The 20,365-nt window shown below is 48.4% G+C and overlaps 1 protein-coding gene across 1 annotated transcript; it reads right to left on the bottom strand.

Moving 5' to 3' along the window:
* Nucleotides 1-2,276: 2,276 nt before the first annotated feature.
* LOC147712158 (uncharacterized) lies at nucleotides 2,277-20,284 on the bottom strand. The gene is made up of 5 exons (XM_086922929.1): nucleotides 20,128-20,284; nucleotides 13,838-14,027; nucleotides 6,915-7,088; nucleotides 5,417-5,512; nucleotides 2,277-2,883 (listed from the first exon to the last, which is right to left on the bottom strand). Exons 1-5 carry the CDS (start codon nucleotides 20,224-20,226, stop codon nucleotides 2,879-2,881), a joined length of 564 nt encoding a protein of 187 aa, XP_086779055.1. The 5' UTR covers nucleotides 20,227-20,284; the 3' UTR covers nucleotides 2,277-2,878.
* Between the last annotated feature and the right edge of the window lie 81 nt (nucleotides 20,285-20,365).

Genomic DNA, 20,365 nt, shown 5'->3' with positions numbered 1-20,365 from the left:
CTACAGCTCCCTAATAAATGCATTTTCTGGTAAATAGTTGGGTACAGATGCTTTAAGTCGGGTATGGTGAGGTGTCGGTCGGATTTCACCAGGAATGTTTGCATACATGCAGACAAACAATACACTGTCTCCCTCTCTGTTTTAAAAGTCTTCATAAATGTTGGTTATTTTACAAAATATTGTGTTTTCTCTCACTTAGTACCGCTACCCATCCTCATTTGTCTCCCTTTCCACTGCCACTTTAGCCCCTCTCATGCACCCTGCTTGTTGTATAATGTATTATAACATTAAATGCCAGCGCAATTGTTGGGAAATCTGAAGCTCACACCCCCAATCTTACTGACCAAACTACACCTCTGTGACTGAAAACCCGTGCCCCCTGTGCTTCAGCAGCATGCTGTCTCACAGCTTCAAGGAACTATAAACAGCCAGGTTTGAAGGCTTTCACAATTTGAGGTGGTTGTCAATTCTTCTTGCAAGAATTGAGTTTCAGAGGTGTCGCCCTGGACTGAGGAGCTTGCAGCAGTGCAGGACATCCTGAAGGAAGTCATCCTGTGTGAAGTTTATACATTTGTGGGTGGGGGGGCGTGAACTAGACCTGAAGGCATCAGAGCGCTTTACATGAGCACCAGTTGTGTTACAGACGAACACATTAATTGTTAGGTCTCGCTAAACCAATGCGTAAGCATTGTTCGGCGAGATTATAGTAAGGCTTCCGAAAAGTCTCCCCAAACTGCGGATTCAATTCAGTTCATGTGAGCCAGGCGCGTGCGCATCGCCAGCCACATCCCACACCATGCCTCGGCATCAGACTTGAAAGGAAGCCGCTCCCCCGCCCCACTCCGCGCAATGCCAGAGCTAGTTTTTCTCGCTTTTTTTTTGGTGTTCTTTGCGGCCCATGCTTCATTCCACCTACCACTTTACACCGACTTGTTCACTTTCCTCCCATTTCTATCTCCTTCTCTCAGTCTCCTCCTTCATGTATTCCTCTGTCAATCTCCCTGTCTCCCATTCTTCATCTTCGATGCATCTCTTATTTTCTTACATGCTTTGGTGTACTTTCTCCTTTCTTCCCCTTCCTCCATATTTTCTACAACTTCATCACCTGTATTCTCATATCTTCTTTATTACTGCCTTCCTTATTCGATTTCCTCTTCTTCATTCCACCTTCCTTGTTCTCGCTCCGGTTTTCTCTTTCTTACCTCATTCCTCGTTCTTTCCAACATTGCCCCATCCTCTTCAGTCTCTTTCTCTGTCCGTCTGCCTTTCTCCGTCTCTACTTCTGCTCATTATTTCTTCTGTCCCCAATGTGCAGCTTCCAGTCTTTATTCCTTCCATTCTCTTCGTTCTATCCTGTTGATCTTTCCCCTCTACTTCTTCCACCCTGCATGCCCGCCTCTACTGCTTCCTTCGTTTTCGCGCTTTACTTCCGTAGTCTTTATTCTGTCAATCCACTTCTGTTCTCCTCCCTTATAACCCCCTCCTTCGTTTATCCCTGTCTTCGCCCCTCTTCCTTCTTCCTTATCATATTATTTTCTTCCTCCTCTCCTTTCTTCCCTCGTCTTCCCCGCTCTTTCTTGCTTCCTTGGTTCCTCCGTTCCTGTGTGTCCAGCCCCCTCTCCCTGGCACCTCTGACCTTTCCTGCTGCTTCCGGACCACCCTGACAGTCGGGAGCTGGTGCCTGTGGGTGCAGAGTCTGGCTCGGCGTGATTTATGCCATTGGTATAACAGCAGACACACTGCAGTCCATCACTGCAGTCCCCCCCTGATTAAAATTCAGCTCCGGCCCGACTGCAGCACTCCACAAATGGAATATTCTACATAATTTCCGAAAATGCTTGTTTTTCTTGTTTAAAAAGTGACCTTGTGTGATGTAAGTAGTGTTCATTTAAAGCGCTGCAATACCTTCCGATAGAGTTCGCGCTAAATAAAAGTGCAGAAAAAACACAAGACAAATCGAACGCTTTAAAGCAAGAAAGGAACACCTCGGTGGGTGAATCACCCAGCTGGTGTCACAAGGCCCCCATAGGCAGAGCGGATGTTTCTTGCCATTCCCACCTCTGCTGATTATCTAGAGGCTACCAGGCCTTACAGTGACACCTCGTCACCCAGAATACTCTCGGCACCCTCTCCAATCTCACACCTCAGCAAAGAGCCTTTGATCAGCATTAAACAGGCGAGTGCTCCCCCCTGGGGCGCTACCTCCGGGCATAAAACACCACCTTGAGTGTACCCGTTCTTTGAGGTAGACAGTACCATATAGGAGAGGTGCAAAATAAGTGTATAATCTTGTTGTAAGCCTTTATTACTGCAGGACATAATCAGGGTTTCTTTGCTACAACAGCTTGAATTATATACAACACTACATTGGGCGCTAAAAACTGGAAAAATTCACATTGGAATGTTTAGAACTCCAACTGCTCAAAATTACTCAAAACGTAACCATGAACAAATCAATTTACACTGGAAGAATACTGAAGCATTTGCTGTGCGTAATATACTAAAAAAACAAAACATAAAACCGGTTTGCCCATAGGCAATTAAAACAGAAGTGGAATGCATGCAGGGTGAACGAACTGCTCAACTTTGCGGAAAATTGTTCTTTAAGTCCACCAATGCAGTGTGCTAAAGTGTTTGGTCTTTCAGGGCAGTTTCTCAACTAGTTTTCATCAGTGGTGGTTAAGTCCCCAGAGTAATCATTTGGGTCAGCAGCATCATCCGCATCTGCACTTTCTGCCTCCACATTATCTGCTCCTCATTTTCATCGTTTTCACCATCAATGTCCTCCTTTTCGTTTTGCTCATTGTCTTCATCATTCGCATCAGTTGTTTCCTCAACTACCGATTCTCCTGTTTGTTCAACGATTTCAAAGGGATTCTCACCCTAAAAGTAAACACAAGTTTTAAACCATCTTTAGCAAAATTTTGCAGAACAAATGCACACTATTACAAAAGTAACAGCAAAAGTCTTGTGTACAGTGCAAGTAAAGAACTCAGATTTCAGATCACAAAAAAGCAGAAAGAATGTATTATTAGAAAAGGCATCTTACAACGGGGAGAACATATGCAGGACTTCTAAATTTTAGAGTATGTCCAGACAGGCCATAGGATGGAAAAATCCATGCCAGGTCTATGAACGCTCGTGAGCTCCGAGGAGTCCTTGTACAGAGGGGGCGATGACTGGAATATTGAGGGTGGGCATCACATTTCCAAGAAATTAATTTCCTGCGAAACTACAATTTTTTGGGTGAAACTCAGTACGGAAGAAGTGTTATTTGCAAAGCTGAGTTAGGAGTAAACAGATCTGAACATTCAATATGCAGTGTGAGCCCTGGAGGCAGGAAGGGTGGAAGTGCATCCACAGCATTACAGGCTGCAAGCTAATTGTTGATGGTAATTAACTTATCAGTTTGCAGCATGTGTACCTGTTTGATTTAATTAATGATTTTATTTAATTTGTATAGCTCTTGAATCACCCCCAGGGGGGTATCTCAGCGCTTGGAAGCACAGCATAGGTCATGGGTACTCACAAACGTTCTCTCAGGGGCCAAATTTACACTGTGGTTTGTGTCCGAGGGCGGGGTCAGTGGGGGAGGTGGCAGGGCTAGAGCAACAAAAAAAACAACTGACCATGAGGTTGATCACTGGTCCCTGCAGCGGACACCTTCGTCCACTGAGCCACCAGACCCGGGATACACACATCTCTTGCTCTCTCTTTGTCTCCCTCCCTCACTCTCCCTACCTCTCCCATACTCTGTTCCCCTCCCTCTGTCTTCCTCCCCCTGTCTCCCTTTCCCTCTCTCACTCCCTCCCCCCCTTTCCCTCTCACTCCCTCACTCTGTCTCCCTTTCCCTCTCTCACTCACTCTGTCTCCCTTTCCCTCACTCACTTTCCCTCCCTTCCTTTCCCTCTCACTGTCTCCCTTTCCCCCTGTCACTCCCTCACTCTGTCACTCCTTTCCCTCCCTTTCCCTCTCACTCCCTCACTGTCTCCCTTTCCCACTCTCACTCCCTCACTCTGTCAGGGCAGTTTTCAGGAGTCTTCCGAATTTAAGATGGTCCAGACACTGTCTTAGGGCCAGCTGTAGTTGATTCCAGATGAAGGGTGCGAGAAGGACTTGCCTCGGGGTCTAGCCTTTTTTATGTTGGGGCTTTTGAGGAGCGATTGGGAGCTGGCGCGCAGAGTCCGAGCCGGGTAATAGCGGCAAAGTTTCTCTACTACATCGGGAGGGCCATTGCCCCAGATAGCTTTGTGTGTGAGACAGCAGATCTAGAATTTCACGCGCTGTCGTATGGGCAGCCAGTGTAGCTGATGAGGGAGGGGAGAGGAAGCTGATCTGGGGGGAGCATTCAGAACCGTGCAGGCGGCTGTGTTTGGTATCATTTGCAATTGGTTTAAGGAGGACTCATTTGCTGCGATCAATAGGGCGTTGCAATAGTCCAGCTTGCTTGGTATCAGGGCCTGTGTTAGGGTTTTCCTTGTTGTGTCGGGGACATAAGTAAAAGCTTTCCTTAGTAAGCCATGGGTGTGGAAGCAGGATCAGACTGTGTGAGTAACGTGTTTCTTCATGTTTAGGGACTGTTGAAGGTGAACACAGAGGTTTTTGACTGTGGTTGCCGGGGTCGGGGGTGTGCCTAGTTCTGGGGGCCACCAGGAAGGTGACCAGAGGAGGGGGCATCTCCAAAGAGCAGAACCTCAGTTTTTGCAGCGTTCAGCTGGAGGAAATTGCTTTCCATCCAGTGAGATTTCCAGCATTCCTAAAGAGAAGGTAGATTGGGCAGATTGAGAAGTTTTATTGAAAGAGAAGGTAAGCTGTTGATGCTTTTATGCCTGTGGCTGAAGGGTTACCCATGTGTGGTGTGAAATTCGCTTTTAAGTAGAACTGCAGAATGGCCATATTTCTGGTTGAATACAAGACTGCAACAGAAATATACTTACTAGAAATACCAATAAAGAATTTGCTGGATTACATTTATATTTAAAGCAGACATCTCCAACGGATAGCTCTGAATCTACTGGCAGCTCACCAATACCCTGGAAGATTGGGGGTTTGACAGTGTGAAAACACGAGTCAGGATACAGGTATCCTGAACCTATAGGACACATGGAGGGACCCCCTCATGGGCAATTGCTTTTTTTAAAAAACCTATTAACATTTTAAGTGCTGACTTTTCTATGGTTGTGTGGGTAAAAATGAAACTAATGTCCCTGGAACCTTTGGCATTTTCAGTGGGTTGTAAAACTTTAATTGTGACAGACATCTGAGTAGTCAGAACAATAATTCTGGAAGGCATGGTCACTCACCATTGTGGTAACTCTCATAGAAAAAGTTGGACTGCCGATTTAACTGGCCAAGCAATTATTCAACTTGAGTCAATAGGTTCAATGTCTTCAGATATGGCTCCTAAAAATCTTACCGTTGCATACTGTTCGTACCGGGACTTGACTGTTGGGTTGTTTAGGATACTTGTAGCAGTGAGTACGCTCTCCCTTTTTATTTGTTCCTTGTAAGCCTGGAATTTTTTTTAGATAAATAAACGTTAATTTATACACATACTGCTAGTTCAACTACAATAACTTGGTTGGAACCTAGAAGAGAAGGCATTCAATGTGGACAGAAACCCTTTAGAAACTACTCTGCCACCAGGGTGTGCCAGATAAGCGTTTAAAAAACACCAGGGACTCTTATTAGGGAATGACCCGCAATCTCGCTCCCTCCACAAGCAAGCAATCAAACCCCACCAAGCAGGCCGTGACCTGAAACCCCCAAGGGGAAAAGAGCACAGCCAAGAGACCAGGCGAGCAGATAATGTGCTTTAATGTAAGCTGGGACTCCGATGTCTGTGCTCTTTTCAGGACATGCCCTTTGAAGGACACAGATTGGTCAATGAGAGAGCCCAAGGATTTGGAAAAAAATGAAATAGGGAGAAGAGGCCATCCAATTTCAAAGACATGCCCTTCACATTGACAAAGCCTTTATTTGAGATACCCATAATTAATATTATAACCACCACACTGCCCAATTATTTCAACTATCAAACCAATGCCAAGGTGTTGGCGATGTGAAGGTCTGTAATTGTTAATGACGTGATGGGTTGCACTGACATTCATATAGAGCCACTCTCACACAGACAGAGCCACCCACACACAGAGCCGACAAAAGAAGCTATTCACACAGAGCGCTACACACAGAGCGCTATGCGCCACACACAGACAGAGAGCCACACACAGACAGACAGAGCGCCACACACCCACACAGAGCGCCACACACACACAGACAGAGCGCCACACACACAGAGACAGAGCCACACACACAGAGACAGAGCCACACACACAGACAGAGCCACACACACAGACAGATCTTCTCACCTGCACAAAGGAAAGGACAAAAATGCACACAGGCTTCGATCAAACACCTTCCAGATTAACTGCCAAGAATGCAGCAGCACGCACAGCTTCAGACCCAGCACTTACCCACCAAATACACTTCCGCCACAGAAGCAGCACTGGCTGGTGAGACTAGCCAGCCACCAGGGTAAAACCAGACAGAGCAGATGTTCTGAAGAGGCCGCTACCCACAAGACAAGGGCGCCACCAATTTCCAGGACATGGCTCACCAAGACTAACTATTAGTCAGTCAAAGCTCTAGCCTGTAGAATGGGCAATCCAAAAACCACTTGTAACCCAACCATGTCCCCGTCCTCCCTCGCCCCAAAAGAATGTACAGTTAAATGAGATTGATAGGACACTTTGTAAGGCTGAAACAGGGCACATTAACTGTAATATCCAGACGCGGGTAGAAATCTAAGCTCGGAATCAGAAAGGGGGGCCCTGAATACTGCAGGGGGGCTGGGGAGTTCAGCAGTCAATTACTCTCTGCCTTGAAAATAGTACTGTGCCAAAATGGCCTCTTACCCAGAGTGACTAGTACATGTCGCAGCTCAGCGCCCATCACAGAGCCATTGGCTTCTTTGTCGAAGACCCTCAGCCCCTCCACAAAGTCATCGTAGGTACCCTGGTCCTTGTTCTTCGCAATTGTCTGCAGCATGGGCAAGAACTCGTCAAAGCCAAGCTTCTTGGTGTTAAGCTCTGGGAAGGAGAGAAGAGTTCAGAGGAGCAGTCACCGGCTGCAGCAGCGTGCCAGGCTGGAGAGTACACATTAACAGTGACAATGTGATCGTCCAAGTTCCCCAAAAAACCCCTACCACCTCCAGTCAGGTTTTTGTCCCATCCCAGACTGCCAATGAATATTACTGATATGGTCCATCTAGCAACTGTGAACGAGGCAGAGATCTCCAATTCAATGTGTGGCACAGGGCAGGGTCAGAGCTGAGGGCACAGGTGTAAGAGCTGAGGGCACAGGTGTAAGAGCTGAGGGCACAGGTGTAAGAGCTGAGGGCAAGGGGGTAAGAGCTGAGGGCAAAGGGGTAAGAGCTGAGGGTGAAAGGTGAGTAGAAATCTGGCGTGTTGGGAATGAGTAGAGCACAGGATACAGATTGCTTAGTGGGTGTGTGTGTGTATTCAAAGGATAAGAAGTATGTGCGGACTTCTGTGAGCTCCCCATTCCTATCGCAATACATAATGCCTTACATACTAGAGTCACATTTTCTACAGCGTGTTCCTCCTGTCACAAATCAATATTTCAACTATTTATTAAACAATTATTGCTTGAAATAGCCTGGAGGTAGGACAGCAAACGCGCATATATACCTAATTTACGAGACGGTTTCCAGTTTCCCTTTGCTGCTGGGGGGAAGAGTTGCATCATAAATACCAGAAATCATGTTTCCACAATTTAATCGCCAGTAACTCCTGAAATATTTAACAATGTTAATACCAGATCTGCCACGATTGTCACATTTTATGTAATATCCTAAATCAGATACAAGCAACACGTCGCGTCCAAGTGAAAGAGGCCCATTAGACTCTAATGCAAGCCTAAGGTTTAGTAATAATAGCCAACGAGGATATAGTGAGCACTTCTGACTTGCCCCCTAGGTTCAATGCACCACAGACATAATGAGCCCCTGGGTCTCATCGTAACAGACTGTGCACTCTGAAATACACCTTAAAATGTAGCTCCTTCAGATTCACCCAAGTTAATTTTCAACTGGGGGGTGCTCTGGTCCACGGATGAGTGGCGTATGCTCAGATCCAGGGGTGAGTGGCGGGTGCTCTGGTCCAGGGGTGAGTAGCGGGTGCTCAGATCTAGGGGTGAGTAGGGGTACTCTGGTCCAGGGGTGAGAGGCAGTTGCTCTGGTTTAGGGGTGAGTGGCGGGTGCTCTGGTCCAGGGGTGAGTAGCGGGTGCTCAGATCTAGGGGTACTCTGGTCCAGGGGTGAGAGGCAGGTGCTCTAGTCCAGGGGTGAGTGGCGGGTGCTCAGATCTAGGGGTGAGAGGCAGGTGCTCTGGTCCAGGGGTGAGAGGCAGGTGCTCTGGTCCAGGGGGTGAGTGGCGGGTGCTCTGGTCCAGGGGTAAGTGGTGGGTGTTCTGGTCCAGGGGTAAGTGGCGGGTGCTCTGGTCCAGGGGTGAGTAGCAGGTGCTCAGCTCCAGGGGTGAGTGGGGGTGTTCAGATCCAGTGTTTAGTGGCGGGAGGCAGACACGGTGTAGTTGTGAGTGATTCCTGCAGAGGTCCTGTGGTGATGGCAATGTCCAGTGTAGGGGTGAATGACTGGTGCCGAGGACCAGTGTGGGGGTGAATAACATGCGCGGGGGTGCATAACGTGTGCGGGGGTGCATAACGTGTGCGGGGGTGAATGAGGGGTGCTCGGGTCCAGTGTGAGTGACGGGTGCCGTTATCCAGTGTGAGTGACGGGTGTGGAGGTCCAGTGCAGGGTGAGAGATTCAGGTTCATCCCAGCCACTCGTTCGTCTAAACCTCGCTCTCATCCAGCACCGACTCCGCATCTCACCCGCCCAGTATTACAAAATAATCCAGCGCCCACCTGTTCGTGAGCCGAAGGGGTGGCAGCGAGGGGGTGAGCTCTCCGTCCGCCATATCCCGGCTCAGGACGCCTCCGACAGACAAACACTCACTGAGTAATTACAACACCTGGCTGCTGCGCTCCATCACAACAAACTTCGCCCAACCGGAAGTTGCATTCTGAAGGAATCCGAGCTCGGAGCTGGCCCGGCCGGGTCTGGCTCCTCTGGAATGCGGCTCCACCGGCGCAGCCTCGGCCCAGGCCTCGGGGGGATGGATGCGGGCGGGCCACGGGCGCCTGCTCTGGGCACCAGGTTCAGGCAGAAAAGGGAATGGCTGGTTCCGTCTGAACTCAACAGGAGGCAGTTCAGAGAGCAGCCGCTGGGCGGCGTGCCTGGCGTTTACAAGAGAGCGCCAACCTGCCAACCACTCCCAAAAGACAATGAGGCATTGCCCTGGCTGCCGTAGCCTGCCAGGGAGAAGAGCGCAGAAGAGCATGGCAGGCAGGGGGTGCACAATAATCGAGTGAAAGCCACAGACGTATGCCAGCTGCACCCTGGCCATCAGACCCCATCTCTGCCCGCCAGCGACATAATCTTCGAACGTCGCCCTCTGGTAGCAGCGCACACACCCGGTCTACCCAGCCCGTCATCATCCCAGGCTGTGCGCCTCACCCATCGGTGCCAGCTAAACGAAAACTGTTTAACCGGACCCCACATACCCTGTCGTCGGACCTACCCTCTGGTGCCAGCCACACAGCGGCGGCTGAACGGCACCGGCTAGACTTGGAACCGCATTCTCCCTTACGAGCCAATCTCTAGAGATAGATAGAGGTAGGGCGATAGATAGAGGGAGGGCGATAGATAGATAGAGGGCGATAGATAGATAGAGGCGATAGATAGATAGAGGGAGGGCGATGGATAGATAGAGGGAGGGCGATGGATAGATAGGAGGGCGATAGATAGATAGGAGGGCGATAGATAGATAGGAGGGCGATAGATAGAAGGAGGGCAATAACAGACAGATGTCCCTTCCAATGGCTAGCCTCCATTTATGGAGCTAGCCAATGGAAGAGCAGGCAGGACAAAGCACCCATACTGCTAAACAAAAGGTTTCGCCTGCGCGAACGCTGCTGCGCAGCAGATCGCCAGGCGAAACCTAAAAAACAGAAGCTGTCTATCTAGAAACATACCTTTTTTTGACCGCATTGCCATTTGATCCAGGTTTTCTCAATTTAGGTTTTTTGCCGACAAACGCCCCTCCAATGGGTTTATTAAGCGATTGCATCATCTTTCTTTTCATCCACCTTCCAGCAGGCCCACCAAATACCAGACTTTTCTGGTAGTCGACAACAATTCCAGGTCTCTGCATACCGCCATAATCCTGCAAATTGATAACATAAAATTAGCAGAGAGTATGCAGATAAGGCAAGTTACATGGTGTGCAAAAATGTGTTAACAGTTTTATAATAATGGCAGGCATAATCTAAGAACCAATGTTGGGTGGTCAAGGAATTCGTAGGCTAAGCAGCATTTGTTGCCATTCTGGTAGGTGTAGATACTTCTTGGCTACAATTATGAAAACTGCAGTAAGGACACTGCAGTACAGGTTTTCATTTGCATTAGTGAGTTGAGAAATAAAGAAGATAAAATGCTTATAAACATGTGTGTGGTTGGGTCTGGTAGCGCGTGTGGTTTGGTTGTGTGTGGTGTGGTTGTGTGTGAGAGAACAGGGAGTTAGAGAAGGAGGCGGAGTGAAAGAACAGCAGATCAGCACAGTAAAAGAACAGGGAGTTAAAGAAGGAGGTGGGGTGGAAGAGAGCAGCAGATCAGCACGTGAGAAGAGAAGAGAACAGGGAGTTAGAGGAGGAGGCGGGGTGGAAGAGAGCAGCAGTTCAGCACGTGAGAAGACAAGAGAACAGGGAGTTAGAGAAGGAGGCAGGGTGGAAGAGAGCAGCAGATCAGCACGTGAGAAGAGAAGAGAACAGGGCGATAAATAGAGGGAGGGCGATAGATAGAGGGAGGGAAGGCGATAGAATGAGGGCGATAGATAAGAAAGGGAAGGAGGGCGATAGAGTAAGGGAGGGCGATAGAGAGTAAGGGAGGGGCGATAGAGTAAGGGAGGGGCGATAGAGTAAGGGAGGGGCGATAGAGTAAGGGAGGGGCGATAGAGTAAGGGAGGGGCGATAGAGTAAGGGAGGGGCGATAGAGTAAGGGAGGGGCGATAAAGAGTAAGGGAGGGGCGATAGAGTAAGGGAGGGGCGATAGAGTAAGGGAGGGGCGATAGAGTAAGGGAGGGCGATAGAGTAAGGGAGGGGCGATAGAGTAAGGGAGGGACGATAGAGTAAGGGAGGGCAATAGAGTAAGGGAGGGCCGATAGAGTAAGGGAGGGCAATAGAGTAAGGGAGGGCAATAGAGTAAGGGAGGGCAATAGAGTAAGGGAGGGCAATAGAGTATGGGAGGGCAATAGAGTAAGGGAGGGCAATAGAGTAAGGGAGGGCAATAGAGTAAGGGAGGGCAATAGAGTAAGGGAGGGCAATAGAGTAAGGGAGGGCAATAGATAGACAGATAGATAGATAGAGGGAGGGTGATAGATAGAGAGGGAGGGTGATAGATAGAGAGGGAGGGCGATAGATAGATACAGAGGGAGGGCGATAGATAGATAGAGTGAAGGAGGGCGATAGAGGGAGTGCGATAGAGGGAGTGCGATAGATAGAGGGAGTGCGATAGATAGAGGGAGTGCGATAGATAGAGGGAGTGTGATAGATAGAGAGAGGGAGTGTGATAGATAGAGAGAGGGAGGGCGATAGATAGAGAGAGGGAGGGCGATAGATAGAGGGAGGGCGATAGATAGAGGGAGGGCGATAGATAGAGGGAGGGAGGGCGATAGATAGAGGGAGGGAGGGAGGGCGATAGATAGAGGAGGGGAATGCGAGAGATAGAGGGAGGGAGTGCGAGAGTTAGAGGGAGGGAGTGCGAGAGTTAGAGGGAGGGAGTGCGAGAGTTAGAGGGAGGGAGTGCGAGAGATAGAGGGAGGGAGTGCGAGAAATAGAGGGAGGGAGTGCGAGAGATAGAGGGAGGGAGGGCGATAGATAGAGTGCGATAGATAGATAGAGGGCGATAGATAGATAGAGGGCGATAGATAGATAGATAGATAGAGGGCGATAGATAGATAGATAGATAGAGGGCGATAGATAGATAGATAGATAGATAGATAGATAGATAGATAGATAGATAGATAGATAGATAGATAGATAGATAGATAGAGGGCGATAGATAGATAGACGGCGATAGATAGATAGAGGGCGATAGATAGATAGATAGAGGGCGATAGATAGATAGATAGAGGGCGATAGATAGATAGAGGGAGGGCGATAGATAGATAGAGGGAGGGCGATAGATAGAGGGAGGGCGATAGATAGATAGAGGGAGGGCGATAGATAGATAGAGTGCGATAGATAGATTGAGGGAGTGCGATAGATAGATTGAGGGAGGGAGTGCGATAGATAGATTGAGGGAGGGAGTGCGAGAGATAGAGGGAGGGAGTGCGAGAGATAGAGGGAGGGAGTGCGAGAGATAGAGGAAGGGAAGGCGATAGATAGATAGGAGGGCAATAACAGACAGATGTCCCTTTCAATGGCTAGCCTCCATTTATGGAGCTAGCCAATGGAAGAGCAGGCGGGACAAAGCACCCATACTGCTAAACAAAAGTTTTCGCCTGCGCGAACACTGCTATGCAGCGGATCGCCAGGCGAAACCTAAAAAACAGAAGCTGTCTATCTAGAAACATACCTTCTTTGACCGCGTTGCCATTTGATCCAGGTTTTCTCAATTTAGGTTTTTTGCCGACAAACGCCCCTCCAATGGGTTTATTAAGCGATTGCATCATCTTTCTTTTCATCCACCTTCCAGCAGGCCCACCAAATACCAGACTTTTCTGGTAGTCGACAACAATTCCAGGTCTCTGCATACCGCCATAATCCTGCAAATTGATAACATAAAATTAGCAGAGAGTATGCAGATAAGGCAAGTTACATGGTGTGCAAAAATGTGTTAACAGTTTTATAATAATGGCAGGCATAATCTAAGAACCAATGTTGGGTGGTCAAGGAATTCGTAGGCTAAGCAGCAGTTGTTGCCATTCTGGTAGGTGTAGATACTTCTTGGGTACAATTATGAAAACTGCAGTAAGGACACTGCTGTACAGGTTTTCATTTGCATTAGTGAGTTGAGAAATAAAGAAGATAAAATGCTTATAAACATGTGTGTGGTTGGGTCTGGTTGCGCGTGTGGTTTGGTTGTGTGTGGTGTGGTTGTGTGTGAGAGAACAGGGAGTTAGAGAAGGAGGCGGGGTGAAAGAACAGCAGATCAGCACAGTAAAAGAACAGGGAGTTAAAGAAGGAGGCGGGGTGGAAGAGAGCAGCAGATCAGCACGTGAGAAGAGAACAGGGAGTTAGAGAAGGAGGCGGGGTGGAAGAGAGCAGCTGATCAGCACGTGAGAAGAGAAGAGAAGAGAACAGGGCGATAAATAGAGGGAGGGGGATAGATAGAGGGAGGGCGATAGATAGAGGGAGGGCGATAGATAGAGGGAGGGCGATAGATAGAGGGAGGGCGATAGATAGAGGGAGGGCGATAGATAGATTGAGGGAGTGCGAGAGATAGATTGAGGGAGTGCGAGAGATAGAGGGAGGGAGTGCGAGAGATAGAGGGAGGGAAGGCGATAGATAGATAGGAGGGCAATAACAGACAGATGTCCCTTTCAATGGCTAGCCTCCATTTATGGAGCTAGCCAATGGAAGAGCAGGCGGGACAAAGCACCCATACTGCTAAACAAAAGTTTTCGCCTGCGCGAACACTGCTATGCAGCGGATCGCCAGGCGAAACCTAAAAAACAGAAGCTGTCTATCTAGAAACATACCTTCTTTGACCGCATTGCCATTTGATCCAGGTTTTCTCAATTTAGGTTTTTTGCCGACAAACGCCCCTCCAATGGGTTTATTAAGCGATTGCATCATCTTTCTTTTCATCCACCTTCCAGCAGGCCCACCAAATACCAGACTTTTCTGGTAGTCGACAACAATTCCAGGTCTCTGCATACCGCCATAATCCTGCAAATTGATAACATAAAATTAGCAGAGAGTATGCAGATAAGGCAAGTTACATGGTGTCCAAAAATGTGTTAACAGTTTTATAATAATGGCAGGCATAATCCAAGAACCAATGTTGTGTGGTCAAGGAATTCGTAGGCTAAGCAGCAGTTGTTGCCATTCTGGTAGGTGTAGATACTTCTTGGGTACAATTATGAAAACTGCAGTAAGGACACTGCTGTACAGGTTTTCATTTGCATTAGTGAGTTGAGAAATAAAGAAGATAAAATGCTTATAAACATGTGTGTGGTTGGGTCTGGTTGCGCGTGTGGTTTGGTTGTGTGTGGTGTGGTTGTGTGTGAGAGAACAGGGAGTTAGAGAAGGAGGCTGGGTGAAAGAACAGCAGATCAGCACAGTAAAAGAACAGGGAGTTAAAGAAGGAGGTGGGGTGGAAGAGAGCAGCAGACCAGCACGTGAGAAGAGAACAGGGAGTTAGAGAAGGAGGCAGGGTGGAAGAGAGCAGCAGATCAGCACGTGAGAAGAGAAGAGAAGAGAACAGGGCGATAAATAGAGGGAGGGCGATAGATAGAGTGAGGGCGATAGATAAGAAAGGGAAGGAGGGCGATAGAGTAAGGGAGGACTTTATTTTTCTGACACCGAATCCGACATTGAATTTCCTGCCACCCCTGGGGACGGGAGCGATTAAGGTACACATGAAAACACCCAGCCAGCGGACCGTTCTGTTCCTTCATCCAGACCTGCAGGCGCAAGGCGCAGACTACCTGTCGTTCCAACCCATGACGGGGCGAGACCGGTGGACATTAGCAGGACCGGCAGACTGTTAGGACCGCCAGCTAAACTTAAGGACTACATTTGTGGATAGTGGAACCTTATGTTCTCTATCTGTTTCTACTGTTCCCATCACCCCCAAAGGAGGGGGATGTGTTGTGTTTATAATACTTGTGTCCCTCCTAGGACACCTTACTAGACGTGCTTCCCAGTGTCCCTGCGAGGACACCGTTCAGCAGTGAGGTCACCAGCTGATAACTGTCACATATGACAGTTACCAGCTGATCGCCGAGCTGACTGCCGCTTCGCTCCATGTTAGGAGCAAACGTGCTGGTCGGAATAAAGAAGTTAAGAACACTCAATAGTTTTGTATTCTTAACACACTTTGCCAGGGCCGGTTCTGGTTCCCAGTCCGGCCCTGCAAGAGCATCGCCAATACCTGCTTAAAATATGCACTAGATGCAGTGGTAACATCAGACCGACATTATGATAGGAATCACTGAGAGAGCTATGCCTCGTTAAGAATTTCAGGTTTTAAGTTCTTAGGCGCTAGGTGGTACACTGGTGAATGGCCGCCATTACGTGAGGCTCTCACCGTCCGGAGATCTAAATCCAGCATTTATCCTTTCAAATCGGCACCCCGGAGGCCCCCAGCAGCAGCGATCCCTGCCTTGAGCCCACGGAACGTGATGTGAGAGTTACAACGCAATCGGAGCTGCGGAGTTTTTCAAAAGGAAACCAGTTGAATTAAAGAAATAACTTTTTGTTGGGGGCATGCAGGTATAAGCATGAACAAAATCCTACGCTTTACAATGCAGTTCAAAGAAGAGAAAAGGGAAAAAAGTCAAAGAGAATTCAAAATTGATCAAAAACACGCCCTTACTTCTGAATAATATTGTAACGAGGAAGTAATGGTAAGCATCAGCAACGACCGCAGCATTTGAACATTTTACTGAATAGCCTGTTAGATAGCCACATTTTTTTATATGGCCTCAGGCAGCAGAGTATTAAAGCATTCCTTAGCAAACAATCATTGCACATCCCAGATTGAGCATATGGTGTCCCCCACCACAGAGAAGGAGAAAGTATGTTTTCTGTGCTGTACTCATGGGCCCTGAAACCACATAAGAACGTTCAGCCTCTGGAAGTAAATATATAATAGTTTCTGTACTATCGAATTAATTTTTTCACAAATTTGAGAATGATTGCTAAGATTTTGCTAATATGCACTTCTAATATGGCATTCTCTTCTTAAAGAGAGCGTGCTGCCACTTTGTCAATTCTTACGAACCTCAGTCTACCAAAGAAATGATGTGCTCTTAATTCTCGGAATCGAACCAAAGGAGAACCCTGAATCCGTCCTAACACATCGGACCAGTGGCGTCACTAGGGTTGGTGTCACCCGGTGCGGGTAACTCATGGTGTCACCCCCTCACGACTTACCGCATGGACCTCCTCCGTTCCGAGTCCGCCAGTGGACACAGATGGCAAATAACGGGCCCATACAGAATCCTTAGTAACGTTACAGTGTGTTACACCAAGAAAAAAGTGACGTGTGCATGTTACAAAGGAGTACCAAACGCAGGTAGAAGGATAATACTGCAATGGACACTCAAACACAAGAACAAACGTTACGTTCGTAGGCAATGGTGGCACTTGTGCAATGATGTGCAACTATCAAAGCAAACAAAATGCCATTACCGCGCAGTTCAGGCCTATCATGCTGACTGCCCAACCCAATGAAGGAAGAAAGCTTTGCCTGGTGCACCTGCCCGAAGAGGGCCATGTTTTCGTTTGAGCCAGTAAAAAAAAGCATGTCCTGTGCACTGAATCTGATCACATTTGTGTGCCACATTTTTAACTTAGTTCATGCAGTAATATGATCTTATTAATAAATAAATGTAAACAGTCAGGTCGTGAAGTGCGATGCTACAGCAGACTTGTGTCTCACAGCTGAGGTAATGCAGCCCTCCTGATTTACCTTTGTGAGGAGCGATACTATTTCTGTATTAAAACTGGGGGTGGGTGACGATGAAGCGAAACCTGGTGGCTGCTCTTTTCTGAGCTCTGCCACTTTTCTTCCACTTGTTAAACCCTACATGCACCGCAAAGGCTCCTGGCTGGCTGGTTGTTTTGCTGCTGACCCACTACGTAACATCCCAGTGTCTGCCCGGGAAGCGATCCAGCGAAGTAGAGGCCATGCTGAGATAGAGCCCTGCAGCAGAGACGCAATGGGACAACATAAGGATGACATGGCCTTGGAGAAGGGGTCTGTTTAAAATCGGCGCTGCTGGAGAGTGCGGTGAGTGATCCCTCTTCATCATCCTAGCTGGCCTGGCCACTGTCTGAAGCCCGCCACCTGTGGGTTGTGAGTCAAGTACCAGAAGAGATGAAACCCTTTGGTGGGGCGCAGCACTGTAAAATTGTCCGCCCGTGAGGAAAGGCGGAAAAAGCACCCGGCCTGGGCCATGTTAAGGACAAGGTAAAGGAGAACTCCAAATACACATCTGTTTAAGAACCCCTATTCTTTCTGCTACAATTTGTGAAGAATTAGGCCTAGTAGTTCCATCCTTATAAGAAAAGTAATGCAGACCGTGTAATTCTAAAGGGAAGAAGTCCTAACAAAATTGTTGACCTGCCTGCACTGCCTGTCTTTATCAGCACTGATCAAATCAACGCTAAATGTTCATGAGATCGCGCAGAATGTCTTTTCCATTGTGTATCTGGACACAGCACTTAGCAAGACCATGCCGCCTATTTCAGTGTCTCCAGTGTATTTCAAGGGGTTTAAGCGACAGTCTTTGACTTGCCCATCAGTTGAAACAAGCCTACTTTCATCTCCAACGGATGAAGAAGCAGCTGCCTGTGTATAGTCTAGCCGTACTAGTAAGGCATTTAAAATGTAAATATCAGCCAGATCGAATCCTGTCTCTTCTGGAAAGAAAAGAGGAGAATTTGTAACAGATCAGAACATTCCCTGCTATGTGCCACAGTGGCAAGCAGGGCTTCTACAAAGACAGTGGGACTCTGACCCTCCTGGCTACCAAAGAGTATGCTTGCTTTGTCATGGGCAGGAGAGCATCAGAGCAGTACCACCGTTGAGGAGTATGTATCCTCCTGGGCGCGAGAATGTCTGGGCAATAGTACTATCGAAGAGTATGCAGCCTGCTAGTGGGAGAACATCTGGTACTACTGCTATTGACGAGTGTGCAATTTAATGGGCAGGGGCATGTTCCCGCAGTACCACCATTGAAGAGTATACATCTGTTAAGGTGGGACAGCATCTGAGCAGTATGAATCCTCATGGACACGAGAGCAGTAACAGGGTACCACAGGTGGTTAGGCGTGTGTCCCTCCCCAATCCCACTTGCATCGCTACTATTTTCTTGAATGTCTCCCCAATTCCTAGGTATTATAAGTTGAGAGCAGTAGAGGTGGGATCAAATGCCTCCTTTAAAAAACAGAGCAAATGCTCATTAACCACATCAGATGAGACTTGCCTTTTTAATACGTAAATCTTTACCCATGTGGACAGCAGACTCCTTAATCCAAGTATATGCAGGGACAGATGGACAGTGACCTGGGCATGACCTGGGCAGCCCTCTGGGCTTGGTAGATGGACCAAGGGCTGAGTGGAGCATCAGGGAGGGGGGTTTATATCAGGGAGGGATGTAAGAAATGGCGACAGGCTCAGTGGTTCTCGCAAGGTACTAAAATGGACGGCCTTGCAACCGACCGAGCAAAGAGACTTATGATTGACTGAGGAGCAGAGTGTGGACCCTAATACCCTGGTCTTCATTGCTTGAATTTGCTCGCGAGAAAGAGTGGCTGAATCGTGTCACTCATAATTACACTGAAATTACAAAAAAATTCACACATAAGCATTCTGAAACTTGGCATCTATCTGATGTACCGTCGTCCCTGGCATCCCAAATTCGAAGGCGAATTGCGACGCGATATCACAGAGAAGAAGGTGGTGGCCTCTGTCTGATGTCGTCGTAGGTATTGTGTTTCACCACTGCGGCGCACGCACGGTCTCCGCGACCTCAGTCCACTCCCTGGAGGGCGCGTGACCGCGCTGTGATGAGTCAGAGAGCAGGTGCGCTGCGCACAGCGCGTGGGGGCTGTCCCATGGCCGTCATTGGTAGTCGTGCTAAGATTGACGGCCCTGGGACCAAACTGCTGGGTACATAAGCCGCGGCCCGCGCGCATCCGCATCGCACCACCAGTGACGATCATCACAACATACATCTGCATAGCTGCCAAAGTTTCAGATTGCTATGAGTGACGTTTTCATAATTTTAGGGAAATTATGAGTGACATTTCAACGACTATGAGTGACACTTTTTTGCGAGTAAAATCAAGCAATAAAAATGAAGGAAACATAAATATCAGAAATTACACCCCTTTGAGCAACGAGCCTGTGCCACCAAAAACAATTTTTTCATAGCATTGCAAGTCAGTGCAACAGTAGGAGATCATGACGTACATCATAACAAACACGTTTTCAGGTTGTCCTCATACGCTATACGTGTTTTGCATGTCCGATTCCGTTCATTTAAGCTTACTGCAGGATTTAATTTTCTTCAGAAAAAATCAGCAGTCCAGCCTGACAAGCCCACAAACAGACAAAAAAAACACCCCACACACTGTGACCTGACCTGCCATCTGGAGATCGGACTGCACTGGCGGCAGAACGTCAACTAAATAGATAGCTGCAACCTCATCTCAGGGGGCAAATCGTCATGGTCTCAGCTGTACCCTGCATGCGCTGACAAAAGCTCGCGTCCAGTTTAGGCTTCATTGAAGCTCCGGGGCTGCCCGTCGGTCCAGCTCCAAATTATCTATGGATTCTCTCACTGTGGCCAGGCCGGACACAACCCTCTTCCTCCCTTTTCCCTCCAGGGCATAGGCTTCCCCACTGTGCAGTTCCAGGGCCAGGAGCTGCGACCTGCTGCTGTGCTGCCAGTGCTTGAATATATGTTGCATTTTGGAAGTGCACATGCACTTTGCAGCTGCAAACTGACTTTGTTCTGCACCGGGCAACCTAAGGAAGCTCTGGCCTGTGTCACCCTAGATCCGCGTTGGACAGGCAGAATCCGGCTGGCATGGGTTCTTCCCCCACCACTTCCCGATGTTATCCTGAGTGGTCCTTTCTGCCTGGGAGTCCCGGTCAGAACCGAAATGAACGGCTACCGGGCACTGATGCAGGGCCTAGTCAGGTGCACTGTATCCATTAAATCACAGAGGAGACAGCCACGCAATGAGAGCTGTTGGAGGCACACGCAGTGATTATTTACGCTCAAAAATGAATAAAAGAGTATCAAATTACCTGCGTGAGACTTCTGGCACAGCGACGATCAAAGGAGTATTGTCGGGCCCAGCGCAATGAGAGGCAGTATGCAGGCAAAATGTTCTCTGGCAGCCGCATCTGGGTGCGGTGCGGTGCATGCGTGCGTGGCGCCTTGGCGGCGTGTGCTTCAAGTTGCAGTCAGTTGCACTAACACTAAGCAGCACCCACACTAGTGGCCAGGCAGGCATTTAGGACATCTAAGTAACTAGGTCCGCAC

This window comes from Lissotriton vulgaris, chromosome 5, assembly GCF_964263255.1.
Source record: "Lissotriton vulgaris chromosome 5, aLisVul1.2, whole genome shotgun sequence".
NCBI classification, from domain to species: Eukaryota; Metazoa; Chordata; class Amphibia; order Caudata; family Salamandridae; genus Lissotriton; species Lissotriton vulgaris.
The sequence above is the reverse complement of the archived record's forward strand: the minus strand, read 5'-3'. Positions and strand labels throughout refer to the sequence as shown.